General features: G+C 31.4%; 1 protein-coding gene across 7 annotated transcripts in view; it reads left to right on the forward strand.

Moving 5' to 3' along the window:
* The window catches only part of Tbc1d32 (TBC1 domain family member 32), a 191,059-nt gene that overhangs the window by 61,822 nt on the left and 112,039 nt on the right, over positions 1–17,198 (forward strand). For all 7 annotated transcript variants that reach the window (XM_078019309.1, XM_078019310.1, XM_078019311.1 and 4 more), the window contains 5 exons: positions 1,670–1,871; positions 2,442–2,524; positions 9,195–9,333; positions 11,617–11,704; positions 14,426–14,544. In XM_078019309.1, coding sequence (XP_077875435.1) covers positions 1,670–1,871; positions 2,442–2,524; positions 9,195–9,333; positions 11,617–11,704; positions 14,426–14,544 — 631 coding nt within the window. The remainder of the gene's footprint in view (positions 1–1,669; positions 1,872–2,441; positions 2,525–9,194; positions 9,334–11,616; positions 11,705–14,425; positions 14,545–17,198) is intronic.

Here is a 17,198-nt window from a genome sequence, read left to right on the forward strand (position 1 = left end):
ATAAATGGATAAAAAAGATTTAAGTATTTTCCAGCCTTTCCTGTAAAATTGTGTTTTAGTATAACAAGTTACTCAGGAAAAATTCTTCATAGCAGAATTCTAGTTAGTAAAGGCAAAGGAAATTATCTAATTAGATAATCCTTAATGAAATGGTGAGTCTATAAAAGGAACATTAGTAGTTCCTAAAATCATTAGATGAAAAACTGATGGTAAGGACTTCCAATTGGAGGGCTGATACCATCTGACCAACTGATTTTTAACATCACAAAAATTGGGACAACCAGATATGTGCTTTGTGAAATAAGAGCCACATAGCACCTATGAAACTATTTTGCCTAAGAGAAAAGAGTAATAAAATGAACTTAAATCTAATTGAGTCTTAGATCTATATCATCTTATAGGAAATATGGAGAAATAGAAAAATAAGTTAAGTAACATCAAGGTGAAACAATTACCAAAAGTAAAAAATTCTCTGAACAAGTTGTTGACATGGGCAAAAAGAAAATGGGAGTCTTTAAATAATAGCAACCTAATGCTCTCTAAGGAACTGTTTGAATTCTAATTTGAGCACACGTATTGTAAAAAGACATCTTTAAGACATCACAAGAATTTTGATGTGGCTTAACAGGAAGTTAAAATTTTTAATTACAACCACAAGAATGGGAAGTTATACTCCAAAAAGTGTAATATTTCAAAATACATTCTACTGTCACATATAACTAAAAAAGAATAAGTAAAAACAGAAAGAGTTGCTTGTAAAAATTGTAATTAATTGTTTTAGGTGAGGATATTGGCATTTAAAGTAAACTTTTGTCAGATGGACACTGGGTAACAAGTTGATGTCTGGCATTTTATCTTGTATTAGGCTGGTGGCAGGGAAGGAGGTCAGAACATAAACAAGTCTGCCAAAATGTTCAGAGCTATTGAAAGTAGACAGAGAACACAGAGATTCTATGCTCTATTCAACCTACTTTCTACTTTTTTTTTTAATTGTTTTTTTAAAAAAGCTAGAAAAAGAAGTATGTTGCTCTGGAACTAGAGAGCCTATACTCCCCTGATTCCACCTTGTATTAGCTGTGTTATAGTGTATATGTTACTTAACTCTAAGCTTTACATGTCTTTATCTATAAAAGTTGAATAATATACCTGCTTTTTAAGGAATACAGTAAGAAATAAATGCATTTAAAATAGTTAGAACAATGCCTGGCACATTATAAGTATTTTTATCTATTGTTGTTATATATCTATTTTTCCTAGTAAAAATGACTCAGCTCTTTAGATGGGGAACTGAGTCCTGCTAATGGGAAGGGGTATGTGACAATAGTGGTAAGAATGAAGAATTTAGTATTATGTTTTCACTGTAAAATCAAGAATACCTTAATATGTGGCCCAGGGCACATGACATCTACAACCTTTTAAATGTATTCTAGTTTTGTTTTTTTTTCCTATCTGGATAGTCTTTCCGCCATTCCCCTGAAGCAGCTCTCATTATTAGACATCTACACTTGGGTGGGAACAGGAGTATTTGAAATGTAGTAGAAAAGCTGGAGGATGACTAAAAGGAATTAAGCAAATGGAGAGTTTTTGTGACAAGGCTAGACTTTTTGGTAGTACTTTATGAAGTCAAGATTATATGACCTTGGAATCACTTGTAGGTATCACCCTTTAGTCTTACAGGTGCTCATATAATTGCCCAGTTTTCGAAGAAACTTCTTGATGAGGATATTTCTATTTTTACTGGATCAGAATTGTTGCCTGTGGTAAAAGGAGCTTTTATTTCTGTATGTCGTCAAATATATGGTACATGTGAAGGCTTACAGGTGTTACTGCCTTATAGTTTGCATGAATCTATAGCGAAAGCATGGAAGAAGGTAAGCATTTTTAAGTTTCATTTTTTTCCAAAACTGCAGATGTTTACTTTAGATATAGGCATCATTGTAGTATCACATTGTGGAGAAAATATTTGGGTTATCACATTTGACTTATTTAGCATCAGAGTATTCAGGGGACACAAAGCTTCTTAATCTGATACAGGAGGACTTCACTATTTCCTGAGAATTAACAAGATACTTTCAAAGTGTTTTCCTCTGATAGGAATGATTTTAGATAAAGTCTCTTTGCATACAGTAATGTTCTTCTTTGGAAGTTACTTCTGAGACATTTTTGGAGGAAAGTTGTGTTTTGTTATGGATGGTGGAGAATATAACAATAACTGTATAGTATGTATGTATTAAATGAATTACTAAGCTTTTATTTTTGTACATTTATTTATATACTCATTTATGAAATACTTTATATGATGCTTAACAGACATAAAATAAGTTTTCTGGGTAAACTAATTTAAGTATATAAAGCACAAATAAAGATGCTGTACAAGAGATACTATGACTAGTGCTATCAATAAGAAAATGAGTAATGTAAATCAATCTGTTAATTTTTAGACAAGTTTGATGTCAGAAAGAGTTCCTACTCCAGTAGAGGGTTCTGATTCTGTTTCTTCAGTAAGCCAGGAATCCCAAAACATGTAAGTAAAATTGGTAAATTCATCTGTTCATTAATTTGCTGAATTAATTTTAAAATAATTTATTAAAATTATTAAACAATAAATAGACAATTATAAATATAATTATAAATAAAATTGTTATTAAATTATTTAAATTGAGTACTATGGCAAAAACATTTTACAAGAAGGCAATATTTGTATACAGGTTTAAAGTAAATTACAGTTCAGAGAATTTTGTGATACTTGTAACCTTTAAAAAATTTTAGCAATATTTATTATACTTGCTTCATTCTGTACTTAATTTTGGGTTAGGAAACTTGATTTACTGAATTGCTTCCAGAAAATTGTGGAGAATTGCAAGATTCTAAAAATAAAATTTTAATTGGAGTGGTCAAAATAAGTAAAATATTTTCAAATGTTAGCAAGGCCCATTTATACTTAAATATGGGTGGGAGTGCTGTTTAGTTAAGTTTTGGAATTTGAAAATTATTTAAATCAGAATTTATTACAATTTTTGATTTAGGTGTTTCTCTTTACAGATATCAATAGACAATGGAGTCAGGTTAATGGGGAAAATATTTTTGTAAAAAGTAAGATCTAGGCTGGGGATGTGGCTCAAGTGGTAGCGCGCTCGCCTGGCATTCGTGCGGCCCGGGTTTGATCCTCAACACCACATACAAAGATTTTGTGTCCTCCGAGAACTAAAAAATAAATATTAAAAAAAATTCTCTCTCTTTCTCTCTCTCTCTGTCTTTAAAAAAAAAAGTAAGATCTGATGACATGTTCCTGGATTTGCTTGTAATTTTATAATTGACTATTGTCTTAGTCTGAAAAGATAATCATTAGGGAAAACTTTGAGGGATTTTTTTTTGTGTGTGTAGAAACGTTTGAGGTAAATTTAAATTTTTTCTTAGAAACTTCAGAGGTAAATTTAAATTTTTTCTTTTTTTTTTTTAGGTAGGCATATTTAAATTTAATCTATTAAACAAAGATGTTTTGTGTTTTTTTTTCTTTTTTAAATTTTGTTTTAGTCATTGATGGGCTTTTATTTTATATATTTATATTTGGTGCTGAGAATTGAACCCAGTGTCTCACACATGCTAGGGGAGCACTTTGCCACTGAGCCACAACCCCAGCCTGTATTTTCTTAACAATATAATGGTTCAATAAATACTTAATTCTCTAGAAAATACTAAATATTTTTTCCTAACACAGGAAACACTTATATTAGCCGCTGTTTTTTTTTTTTTGCCTTGTTTTGAGACAATGAGAAGAAACATTTCTGTATTTTCGTTTTTAGATTTTTTTTCACTTTGACATCCTTTCATATGGCTTGTCACTTTTTCATTTTCATTCATGCATCAATTTTCCACTCACTCATCCAATTATTAGACTGAGTGACTACTCTGTTAATTTCTGAGGATGCTTACAGACCTATGGGAACATAGTATGTAGTATAGATAGAGTACAGTAAAGACAGCATGGTGGTAGATTCTGCTAGTTGTATGATATGAGCTATAAAGGGTTTCTTGGGAGCCAGCTTGTAGGGAAATCTAGAAAAAATAATTGTTAAACTGAGTTTTAAAGAATACATGAATACTAACTGAGTTAAAAAAGATGAGGATGTTATTTCAAATGGAAGAAATAATGTGGTCAATAGGCTAGAAGTGATAGGGCACATAATTAATGTATTTAACATTTTATGTCAGTAATATTTTTAGACTCTGATGTTAGAGGGTGAAGGAGCTAATAAATTATATGCCACTCACTCACTTGTGAAGTCTGAAGCTATTAATAGAGAAGCCAAGCATACCAAAACACTAATTAACATGGACTTCCTAGTATTAGTATCAGGAATGGGACAAGTTGAGTTCAGTTGCAGTTGGCAGTGGGCAGCTACAGGCTTCACTCTAAGGCAGAACTTGATGCCATCAGAAAGCTGTATAGGAGTGTAGAGCAGAATGTGTGATTCCTACAGGCTGATGGGTCCCCAAAAGGAAGTGGACTGGAGGAGAGGCCTTACTTAGCCGGTTATGTTTAATTCACCCTTCAGATTTTCCAAATTTCTCCTTCTCCCATGTAGGAGGAGTAGATATTTAGGAGTAAGTGCAGAGAGAGAGTGTTAAAATAGAGATGTGCTACACATGAAAATTTCTTTTTTCCTTTTTTAAAATTTGTTTCTACACCAAAACTTGATGCCAGGGAAAAAGGAGGTTCTCCAACCCCTGATGTTATTATCTGTGTTAGAGCTCTTCATAGAGACAAAACCAATAGGATCTATTTATATATCCATATATATATATATATATATAAATCCCCATAAATTTAGGGGAATTGACTCACATGATTTATAGAGGCTAAGTCCCACCCAGGTTTTCTGTAAATTGGAGACACTGATATGCTGATAATGTTGCTCAAAGTCTGAAAGTTTGAGGACTGGAGATCTTCTGGTATATATCCTGGAGCCCAAAGGTCAAATAACCTGGAGTTCCAATTTCAAAGGAGAGGAGTGTATCCCAGCTCTAGGTTAGAGACAGGCCAATTCCCCCTTTCTGTTTTTTATTCTAGTCTGTCTCAGCTCCTAATCAACTGGATGGTGCCTTTCTATATGGGGCTGGGATAGATCTTTGCCACTTATTCTCCTGAGATTCTTGTATTATTAATCTCCTCTGGAAACACCTCATAGACACATCCCCAAATAGTTCTTTGCCCGTTTTCTAGATATTCCTTACTTAAGTCAACATCTAAATTATCTATCACAATGTCTTAGAGAAATAAAAAATATAATAAAGCTGTTGATAAAATAGTCAGAACTGTTTTCATTAGAATTCACTTTACCTAACAGAGTTGAGTTTCTTTCTTCTTTTGCTTTATTGAGATAGCCGATGTAAGATAGGCATTATTTGTTTCTTGATTCTTTGGTAAAACCTGAATGGATAATCATCCGGAATAGTTTACTAGGCTTATGTCTGCAATAGCAGGCACCAGATAACTATTCCTTGATTGAATCAATGAAAGAGTAAATGAGTAAAATTTTCCCTAGCCCCCAATTCTAATGACAGTACGACTAACATTGATGTGATAAAGGTAAAATTAAGAAAGAGTAACCAGTATAAACTTAGTATTTTTGTGTTTTAATAATTTTGATCTTGTATTTTATACTCCCTTTATGGGTGCTTACTATATTGAAGATAGAAGCTGATGCATAATACTGTTAGGGTACTGATGTCCTTTTAATCTAAAGATTGATTCAAAACTCCAAAAAAAAAGTTCTACAAGTTTGGTTTTCCTTTTATCAATGACTGCAAGCTATTTGAGACTATCATTAGGATCACAATCAAGAAGATTATAATTATAGAATAAAACAAGATGCCAAACCTACCCCAACCAACCTTTAAAGTGCCTTTGGTCAAATTGGAGGGATTCTTTAAACTGCAAAGTTCAACTGTGATCTCTCCAAAATTAAACACCAGAAATTTAATAACCATGAGTGCATCTAACTCTCCATATTTGCTCATTTGAAAAATGTAGTTCTTCATGCTAACAAAGCAATCTTTGCTACTGCCCCTCCCCCAGACTATAGAGTGATAACATTCCATGGTCTGATCTTCCTTCTGGCTTGAAAATTTGAATATCTTTACTAAAATTTGAAGGAAATATAAACAATATTAGCAGAAAATATCTACTAAAATATTTGCTTTTATTCCCCAGAATTATATGTACTCCTTCATATCATGCAATGACATGATTTTCAAGTTCTTTTGTACCCCCCGCCACACACTTTTTTTGGGAAGGAGTCATTTAAACTTAATTTTCTTTAAAGGCTAATGTAAGATTTCCATTTCTTTTAAGTGACTTTTGTTTATATTTTCCAAAAAATAGCATTTTATCTCTGTATTTACATATTTTATCATAAATTTATTTGAGTATTTGTATGTGATTTAAAAAGAAAATGTTCTCCAGTTGCCATTGTCTCCACTTTTTTATTGTTAGTATTTTTTTACTTTTTCTCTCTTCTTTACCAATTCATTACATTTGTTTTTAAGATTGGATTTGGGTTTTATAATGTTCTCTTTTCCTTTCTCCCTCCTTCTTTACCTCTCTTATTTCTGTAGTAGTGCAAAGTGAAAAAGGGATTGAGAATGGAGATTGGGCAAATAAATCTACATTAGCCACACTCACTAATTTTGATGTGTAGCACTTTCATTATTAAGCTGTTCTATGTACTTTTTGAAAATTTTATTTTAGTCTTTAATACATGAAATATTTGGGATGTATTTTCTAGTTTTCATAGTTGTTACTACATTATTTTATTTTTGATTTAGATGCTTTTCAGAGACCATCAATTGTATGTGTATCTTTTTTTACATTGGTTAAATTTACTTTGTGACCTATTATAGGATCAGTTGAAAGAAAAATCTGTTTGCTTGAAAAGAATATTCTTCACCTGAAAGCTGTATATATATATATATATATATATATATATATATATATACACACACACACACACACACACACACACACACATACACACACACACACACACACACATATAAAAGTAATTACATAATCTCTCATTCTTATAACTTTGTTTTAAATTTTACCATATTAATGTTGCTAAGTTCATTTTGCTTTAGTTTGTATTTGTATACCATATTAGTTAAAACTATTGCATAGAACTCAGTAAGACTTTATTTTCTGCACATAATAAGAATTCTCAAGAATATTCAGACATGTTGTACTTGTGTTTTGTGTTTTGACCCAATCTTTAAATTTCTTTTTCTTTTTTTTTTAAGGTGAGTTTAGGGTTCTTATATTTTACATTTTTCTGAAACTATTTTTGGGGGCTTATTATTTTTTTCTTTTATATTTTATGTTGATGTTCTATTGTTTTTTTTCTCTCCTTTGCTGTCTTATTTTAGATTGATAAAATGTTTCTTATTCTGTTTTTTTTTAAAGTCAGTATCACTAGGATATCTGTGTATATATTTAAGTATATCTAATTTTTGTGGAGGCAGGTACTGGGGATTAAATTTAGGACATTTGGCCACTGAGCCACATCCCCAGCCCTATTTTGTACTTTATTTAGAGAAAGGGTCTCACTGAGTGGCTTAGCACCTCACCATTGCTGAGGCTGGCTTTGAATTTGCAATCCTCCTGTCTCAGCCTCTTGAGCTTCTGGGATTACAGGCCTTAAATTACAGCTTAATTTATATTTTTTAAGTGAAAGTCTTAAGTTAGTAGGTATATATTTCATGTCTTGAGATGCAACATGGATCTTAGCACACTTTCATTTATTCTCAATGCTTTTTAGTTATCTAGAATTTTGCAATTTATTTCTTTATACTGTCAAATACTAAATTTGTTGAATATGTTTAGTATTTTTAATTATAATTTTAAAATTTGTGATTTGTTTTAATAGTCTTAAGTTTCCAAACATAGTTATCCTTTAATTATTCTTTAATAATTTTTTTTTGTGTGTGTGGTGCTGAGGATTGAACCCAGGGCCTTGTGCATGCTAGGCAAGCACTCTACCAACTGAGCTATATCCTCAGCCTTCTTTAATACATATTGAGGGTGGTTAACTATCTTTATCTTTTTATGTCTGAAAATGTTTACTTTCCTTCCAACCTACTGTCTTCTGCCACCTACACACATATTTTCTCTTTTAAGTGGTAGTTTATCTGAATATAAGTATTAAGATAGAGAATTATTCCTCATCAATATTTGGAGCTATACTCTATTGTTTTCTGGAATTGATGGTAACTGATATAATCCCTTGTTTTTAGATAATGTAAGTTAATCATTTCTCTAATGGCCTTTTAAAAATTGTTTTGATGTTTGCCTAATTTCTGTGATTTAAATATATCATTTCTGGTCCTTAAAGTATTTTATCAATTTTAGAAAATTATTATTTTTTTTAAACAATACATTTATTTATTTATTTATTTATTTATTCATTCATTCATTCATTCATTCATTCATTCATTTATTTATTTATTTATTTATTTTTATGTGGTGCTGAGGATCGAACCCAGGGCCTCACATGTGCCACAACCCCAGCCCCAATTCCAGAAAATTCTAAATCCTATCTTTTAAAAATTTTAGTTGACAAGTAATTTTATATGTGTGTATGTATATCCATGAAGTTCAGTGCTTTTCCAATTTTTTTTTTTCTTTAGGGATCCTTTCAATTTTTTCTGAGGAGCAAATAGTTGGTCTTTCTTATAGGTGTTTACTAAGAAAAAAATTGACATTTCCCCCAAATAAAATAAAAACCTATGAAAATAAAATGATAATGTAGAAAATATGCTTTAGGAAGTCAGAAAACAGAACTTTATAATGAATAGAAAGTACAGAAATAATGGAGAGTCAAGGATTAGAGATTCCAGAAAGAGCAGAATTATAACGGGAGAGTAGAATAAACTTAAGGCATGGATGAGAGAAGTGGTGGAATAGAAATGCTGACATATGGAGTTAATATTTAATTCAGTGAAGGAAAATTATTGGTATAGAAGATATAGGAATAAAATAAATCACTATCTAATAAACCATTGTTTCAGTTCTACTTAAAAATATCTATTGAGTAGTTAGCTACCATTTGTGTATGCATAAATTTATTTATTGGCTATCATCTTTCTTTTCATTGAGTGTACTAAAAAAAGCTCTATCTTTCTTTTACCTGTTTCAGTATGGCTTGGGAAGAGAATTTGTTAGATGATTTATTAAATTTTGCTGCCACTCCCAAAGGATTACTACTTCTTCAAAGAACAGGTGCCATCAATGAATGTGTGACATTTATGTTCAACCAATATGCAAAAAAACTACAGGTATGTATTACCATCTGTCACAGAAAAAAGGAATTTTTGTTGTTTAAAAGCCATTAAGAGCATCATTCTGTTCTCTGTGCAGGGAGAGGTTATTAAGTCTCAATTAAAAAGCCATATAGCATCATAATACTTGATATTGTTTTTAGGAAAGCATTAGAGAATTGATATTGGTGTCTGTGACTGTGTTTACAGAATTGCAAACAGCCAGATGAATTTAAAAATTCAGTTAATCATCTTGCTGTTTTTATAAATATGATATCAAACATCTGTATGTACTGAAACTGGGTATAACTTCTAGAGGAAAAAAAACTTGAATCTATATGTATGTTTGAATGTTTATGCTTCAGTGTTTAAAAAGGCACAAAATTATTTATAGAAGGATTATATGTTTTTAATTAATTTTAATTGAGTATATATGATAGCAGAATGCCTTTGAGTCATTGTACACAATTGCAGCACAACTTTTCATTTCTCTCGTTGTACACGATGTAGCATTGCACCATATGTGCAGTCATACATGTACCTAGGTAGAGGGATTAATTCTATTGTTAAATAAAATTTACAATATGAGCTAATCTTTAATCAGATAGTCAGAGGCCACTGAATTGTATTCAGTTTTCTTTTGAGTATATATTCCTAGAGATATGGTCTTTTTAGGATCCTAGGTATTTTTTTTTATTTTAAATGTTTTTATTGAGCATTGTAGTTTATATAATAGAGGATTCACTTTGACACAATCATACATACATGGAATATATTTTGCTCTCTTTCAGTGCTCTGTATTTCCTCTTTTCCTCCACTTCTTCCCCTTTCTGTATTCTACTGATCTTCCTTCTATTTACTTATTGCTTTTTTTAAATTGGTGCTTTATTGCTTTTAAGTGTTTTTCTCTGTTATTTCTTGGCCTTCTGGCTAAGATCAAGTGTAATTTTTGTTGTTACCAGTGTAAAAGTGTTTTCCTTCTCTGTCTTGTTGCAGCTGTGGTGTTTGACATTATTAGATTGCTTAATGCCTGTTTTTTCCCCCTTCTTACTGTCTTTAATTCTAATTTTCTGCTTTTGTTTAAATCTATAAGAAAACAAATATTTCAATCTTTTCTTGTCTGTACACATGAAAAACAAGTCATTTCTGAATGAATTTCCCTGATTACATTTGGTGGATAAAATGTATCTATACTGGTTCATGGTCTCATGATATTAGGTTTATATGTGTAGATACATGATTTTATTTTGTTTTATTGAAATGAACTTCTAGTATAGAGAATTTAGTTATATCTGTGCTTCAATGCTGTCTTCATCCAGTGCATGATTCCTCTTTTATTGAACATTGGACTATGAATTAAGGAAAATGGGAAATGTGACTAATAAAGATAGAAAAGAAAGACAAACTTATAAAGACATGGCAACAGAAAATTTGAGAAATAAGCCTTACTTTCCCCATGTTTTGTTTTTAGTTCCTAATTTGTACTTTTTTGCCCTTAAAACTGAGAGTACAGTTTGTATTTTAAAATTCTGAGATTAAAAACAAATATGTTCAATGAAATGCTTAGAATATATAAACTCTGAATGGTAGCTGTTCAGAAGTCAGACATTTTATAAACCACGTGACTTTAACCAGTCTGAGGCAGAGTTCATATTGTAATATATTTCTCTATTTTTTATTCTGATTTATGCTAAGCGATTTATATATACTTTGGCACTTTACCCTGAATACATATATAATATTTGTAAAACAAATTATTTGAGAATTTTTATAGTGCTCTGTTAGAAACTGGTATATTAACAACTGGGACTCTCTTTGATTATTCCCTTCTTTAGGAATAGTGCCTCTAAAAATAATTGTCATTTTAAGAAGAAATCAAAGTTGTTAGATGGCTTGAAAGCATAATGAAACTGGAAGTCAATAGAGGTTTATTAATAAGGACATTTATTGAGGAACCAACTGAAAAAGTAATAATAGGGCAATAAAATTTAGAGTTGGAGGCACTCTCACTTTTCATCTGGTTTGTTTCTTATTTTATGTTTGAGGAGACTTAGGTCAAGAAAGGTAAGTGACTTGTTGAAGGTTATAGAGTTAGGAGTAGAATGCAGATCTGAAATAAGATTGTCAAAATTGTAAAGACTCCTTTTTGTGTAGTGTTTTGATTTTTTTCCTGCTGTTATCGTCTTGAAGGAATATTTGATATTCCTATTAATAAAAGCAGTAACTCTGTATGTAACATGTATGAATGAAACATTAGCATGATTTTTTTTGCATCTTATTGCTGTCTTATTTACTTGTTAGATAAGTAGGCAGAAAAAGTTTGGCTATGGAGTTTTGGTTACACAAGTGGCATCAACAGCAGCAGGTGCAGTAGCACTACAAAATTCAGGTAAGTGTTTTGTTTTAATTAAAAGTATAGTTATTTAGAATGAGCAAGAAAACTGAAAATTTAACTGGTGTGATCAAATACCAGGATATTTACTCATAAGTTCTTTTATCCAAGTTAAGCCTTATATTGAACTTACAGGATTTCCTTATTGTATTTCATTTTTCATGAAATTCCACTGAGAAATTTTTTTTTATATGAAATGTATACATCCTTGTACTTTTTTCTTAAAGCAATGATATATAATGAACTAAACTAAAATATACTTGATTCTTTAAGAATCTGTCATCATTTTATGAGCCAGGATATCATCCTCTTTTGGATACAGTCCCATCTGACAGGATTCTCTAAGGCTCATTTTCAGTGGCTTATATGTATGTCCAAATTCACATTTATTTATAATGACTATCATACATACATACCATTTCCTTATACCTTTTCTTGCCCCTTTGAAAGCATTTCTAATCACTCAGCCTACACACTAACTTTGGAGTTTGCAATCAGTATTATTCAATATCAGTTGGAATTGTTAGAAGTTAAAACACTGGGAACTTAATGTGTCATATGTTAAGGTTTACTGAGCACTGAATAAGGTATAATTCCTAATAGAGATACTGATTGTATTTTTAAAGCTTAGAGTTGATGAATCATGACATCAGTGATCACTATTGAATCTCTCCTTAAATGAATATGTATTTCTTATAGTACATTTTAATTTATTTTTTTGGCTGAAGTAATTTGTGCTACTTGCATAATGAAACATGTTTTTGGACAATAAGTATCCTAAACTGAACTACATGTGTTTTCTTCTTAGAATAAAATTCATGTGGTATATAGTACACAAAAGCAAATTAATTGAAGCATTTGAAGTCTAGATTCAATTTCTGATCTTATTCTTGGTCAAGCCATTAAGCCTCTGAACCTTGTATCATCAAATTATCAAGCTTTAAAAAATTATTTATTTATTTGTGGTTATAGATGGACAGAATGTCTTTATTTTGTTTATTTTTATGTGGTGCTGAGGATTGTGAGGATTGAACCCAGTGCCCCACACATGGTAGGAAAGCATTCTGCCACTGAGCTCCACCCCCCATCCCAAATTATCAAGCTTTTCATGAGAGGGTTAAATGCAGTTTTTTTTCAGGACAAAAGCAGGATGATTTCTGCTGCCTGAGCTCCTATGATGTTTTGGTTACAATACTAGGAACTTTACATTTATAATCCCACTTATACTTCATGGGAACCCTAAAATTTACTATTATTATGTCAGTTTTCAAATGGGGGAACTGGGCTCCCAAGATCCCAAGGGATCTTTGCACACATGTACAGCTAATAAACTGGCAGATTTAAAATTTTAACCCTTGTATTTTTGTTTTAAGAGCCTGCATTTTTCTGTTATAGGAGAGGACTCTTACTATTCAAATATTATGAGCTTACTGAGATTATAATTAGGTATTTTTACTTTTTCTGTATGATTTGATTTTTCATGGAGGAATTCAATAATCAAGTTCAGCATTCATTTTCATTTAGTTATATAGTATTACACATGAGAAGTATTTAAAGACTGTTTACTTTTGCTGTGACCAGACGACCCAACAAGAACAATTAGAGGAAGAAATGTTTATTTTGGGGTTCATGGTTTCAGAGCTGTCAGTCCATAGATGACTGATTCTATTCCTCAGGGCCTGCAGTAAGGCAGAACATCATGGTGGAAAAAAGTTGCAGAGAAAAGCAACTAGGTGCATGGCACCAGGAAGGGGTGAGAAAAGGGGGAAAGGGAGAGGGAATTTCCTTCATTATGACAAAATATAAAATCCAAAGGCATGCCCTTGATGATCTACCTGCTCCAGTCACACCACACCTCCTATCATTTAACTTTTTGGAGATACCACATATCTAAATCGTAGCCGCATGGTTTAGATATATGGAGGATGCCACATGTCTAACCATAGCAGTATGGTTTGGTGTTCCTCAAAAGTTTATGTGTGAGACATGCAAGAAGGTTTAGAGATGAAATTATGTGTTATGAAGGACTTAACTTAATCAGTGCATTAATCCCTTGATAGGGATTAACTGAGTGGTAGCTGAAAGCAGTGGGGTGTGGCTGGAGTATGTAGGTCATTGGGGGAGTGCTTTTGGGGTTTATATTTTGTCACAATGAAAGAATCCCTCCCCTTTCTCTCTTTTTCTCTTTCTCTCTTTCTCTTTTCTGGTGCCATGTCTGTATTGAAGCAAAAGTTATATGAAATGCAAACTATTTCTAATTATGGAATTGGAATTGCCAAAAAACATACTTATATTCTTTTGATGCCTACCCTGTTTCCTTATACATTCTTTTCTCTCCCTTCATACCAAAGCACACAGCCTTTCAGGCTGTCTTGTGCTCTTAGCTCATTTGCAGAGGAAAGTATAAGTCTTATAATTTTTAAAAAGAAAAACAGAGCTGTTATTGGCCAAGGATGAAAGCTTTAACTCAGATTCAGCAGTCATTTAGAAAAATAGTTTTTCAGAATTTTTTCATTGAAGATTTTTATGGTGTTGGTGTCATAAAAATATACTGACAATAGCAGATATCATTTTTATCAAGAGTGGAGATTATTTCTTATAGAATAAGCAAGTATATATCTTCTGTGAGAGTAGACCAGTCTTTCACAGAGATGATCATCTTTCTTCCATAGGAAATATTATACTATAAATATGACATGAATTAATAATTCTTCCTAGGGTTTATTAGTGCACTTATAAATGAATTATGGTCCACTCTGGAATGTGGAAGTGATGATGTTAGGGTAACCCATCCCAGATCTACTCCAGTGGATCCTATTGACCGAAGCTGTCAAAAGGTAAGAAGTTATTTAACAAATAATATACATATTTGAAATGTATCTTACAGAAATGACTTCATTCAGGCTTTATCTATGTTTAGTTGTAATCAGAATACTTCCCTAATATGTCTTCCCCTCTTTTTCATATCTAGTTTTTTTTTTCAAAATAAATTTAGTGAACAATAAAAATACCAATATTTCTTGGTAATAACATTTTCAAATTTGCTTTTTTTCATATTATTTTTATTAGAGTTCTTTCCCTTATAAAGAGTAATAATGCACCAGTCATGTTATGAAAAAACAGATCCCCAAACAAACAAAATCCAAGTAATGAAAACAAAAATCCAAGAAGCTTTTTGGCCATAGGCTTGAATATAATAAAAAATTTTCATGACTATTTGTCATTATTATTTGGTGGGCAGAGAGAAGATGCTATCGTTTAGAATAATGTGGCAGAAAAAAAAATTTAACACCCATGTAGTGTTCTGTATAATTAAATGACTTTTTTACATTAACCTATTTATTTTATTTAGATTAAGATGATTCCTAAATTGACTTTATGGGAATGTGGATTATTTTTTCCAAAGGTTGTCACAAAATTAGATATATAAAAAAAGAAAAACCCAACATTTCAGAAATCCCTCTTTCTAGACTGATAGACTATTTCACTTCTGTAAAAACTATAAATTCTGGGAAAATAATTTAAAATAGAATGGTTAAAAGTATTGCAGTGATGAATAAATAGGCAGAAAATGAAAGAGAGTCAGTGTATTGATGGTACTACTTGACTCTCTGGATTTATCAGATTTTTGCTTGAGGACAAATACCAGTTGATACTCCATAGATAGAAATATAGACTAAAACCCCTAAAGAATCAGAATACACATTTTAGCCCTACAAAGCAGCTGGAAAATGGAGGTAGTTCCCTGGGAAAGATTATGCCATGTAGATGCCACTTCAAACTCTGTACATATATTTTCTTTCTGATATGTAGCCTAACCCTTAAACAATGAATTAAACACAGGCTTACCCCTATACTTTAAAGTAAGCTTGAATTTCTAATTTTGTAGAGATTGCAGATCATGCCTACCAAAGATGTAAGGGTTTAGAGGTTGAGTCCAGCCAACATTAACTGCTAAGTTAAAACAAAACAAAACAAAACAACAAATTTTAAAAACCTACATTTTCTTTAGGGAATTTAACCAATCCAGAATCTGTATAATGAATTTAATATATTCACATGATGCCTGAGATACAATCCCAAATTATTAGATGTTTGAAGGAAAAGGAAAATATGACTTATACTTAAAATAAAAAGCAACTAAGACATAATGGTGAAATGAAGAGGTTGGAATTATTTTACAAAGATTTTTAGCATTTATTAGAAATGGAATCTGAAGGAAAATATGCATACAATGAATGAATGAAGCAGAAATCACTGATAAACAACAACTATACAAAAGAGCCAGATAGAAATTATTAAACTAAAAAAAACTTGTGTGAAACAAAAATTTTCAGGTGCATTTAACAGAAGATTTAAATATGGCAGAAGAAAGAGTGAACTTAAGCTAATAGAAAGATAAAATGTGAGATTAAAGGGGGGTGAAAGAAAGATTCAGTTGTTCATGAGCTAAATGGAAGTCTAAATTAAGATGATTGGAATAATAAAAAGTACATTCTATGACAATAATAGAATTATAAAAAGTTGAAAACTAGAAACTAGAAAAATTGGAAATTAAACATCATACTTCTGAATAACAGGCCATCATAGAGAAAGTTACTAAGGACACTGGGAAATATTTCAAACTGGATGGAAATTTAGTGTATCAAAATTTTTGGATGTAGGTGTTAAGAGTAATAATTTTAGCTTTAATATTTATATTAGAAAATAAGAAAGATCTAAAATTAATGATTGAAGTCTCTACTCAAGGAAGCTAGAAAAAGAACAAGTATCCCCAAAGCAAAAGCAGAAAGCAGTAATAAAGATTAGAGCAGAAATCAATGAAACAGAACAAAGACAAACTAGAGAATGTAACAAAGCCAAAAGTCAGTTCTTTGAAATAAATCCTCACTAGATTAATTAGGGAAAGATCCAAAATTTTGAGTATTAATAATGAAAGTGGTGTGAATGAAGATCCCACAGATGTAAAAGACCAATAAGTGAAAAGTAGCATTTATGCCATTAGTTTAACAATTAAGGATGGCAAATTTCTTTAAAGATACATATAACTGAACTGAGCCACCAGTGGTCGTGCAGTAGGTTCATGCAGGAAAGCATGAATTGTACTCTTGTTACACTCTCACTTCTTTTCTTCTGAGATTATTATTATTTTATTTTTGTACTGGCCTAAGGGCCTCATGCATGTTAAACATATGCTCTACCATGGAGTTACCTCTAGCCTTGAAATTACCTCTTTGAGCCACTTTCTGAGTACTATCAAAATCATTTCCTTTAGAACTTTCTATCTAAAAAGTAAAACATTTCACTTATTTTCACTTATTTTCTGAAAACAGTTGTTAGTTCCTCTTTTCATAGAGGATAAAGATAATTAAATAGCCACATCTCTGGAGCCAGCCTGCTCCCTGTGTAGCCATCTTTCTCACCTCTCTTTACTTTGCTATGCAGTGTCATCCTCCTGATAACCCACCACCCCTCTCTGTTGTATAGTACC

This window comes from Ictidomys tridecemlineatus, chromosome 8 (assembly GCF_052094955.1).
Source record: "Ictidomys tridecemlineatus isolate mIctTri1 chromosome 8, mIctTri1.hap1, whole genome shotgun sequence".
NCBI classification, from domain to species: domain Eukaryota; kingdom Metazoa; phylum Chordata; class Mammalia; order Rodentia; family Sciuridae; genus Ictidomys; species Ictidomys tridecemlineatus.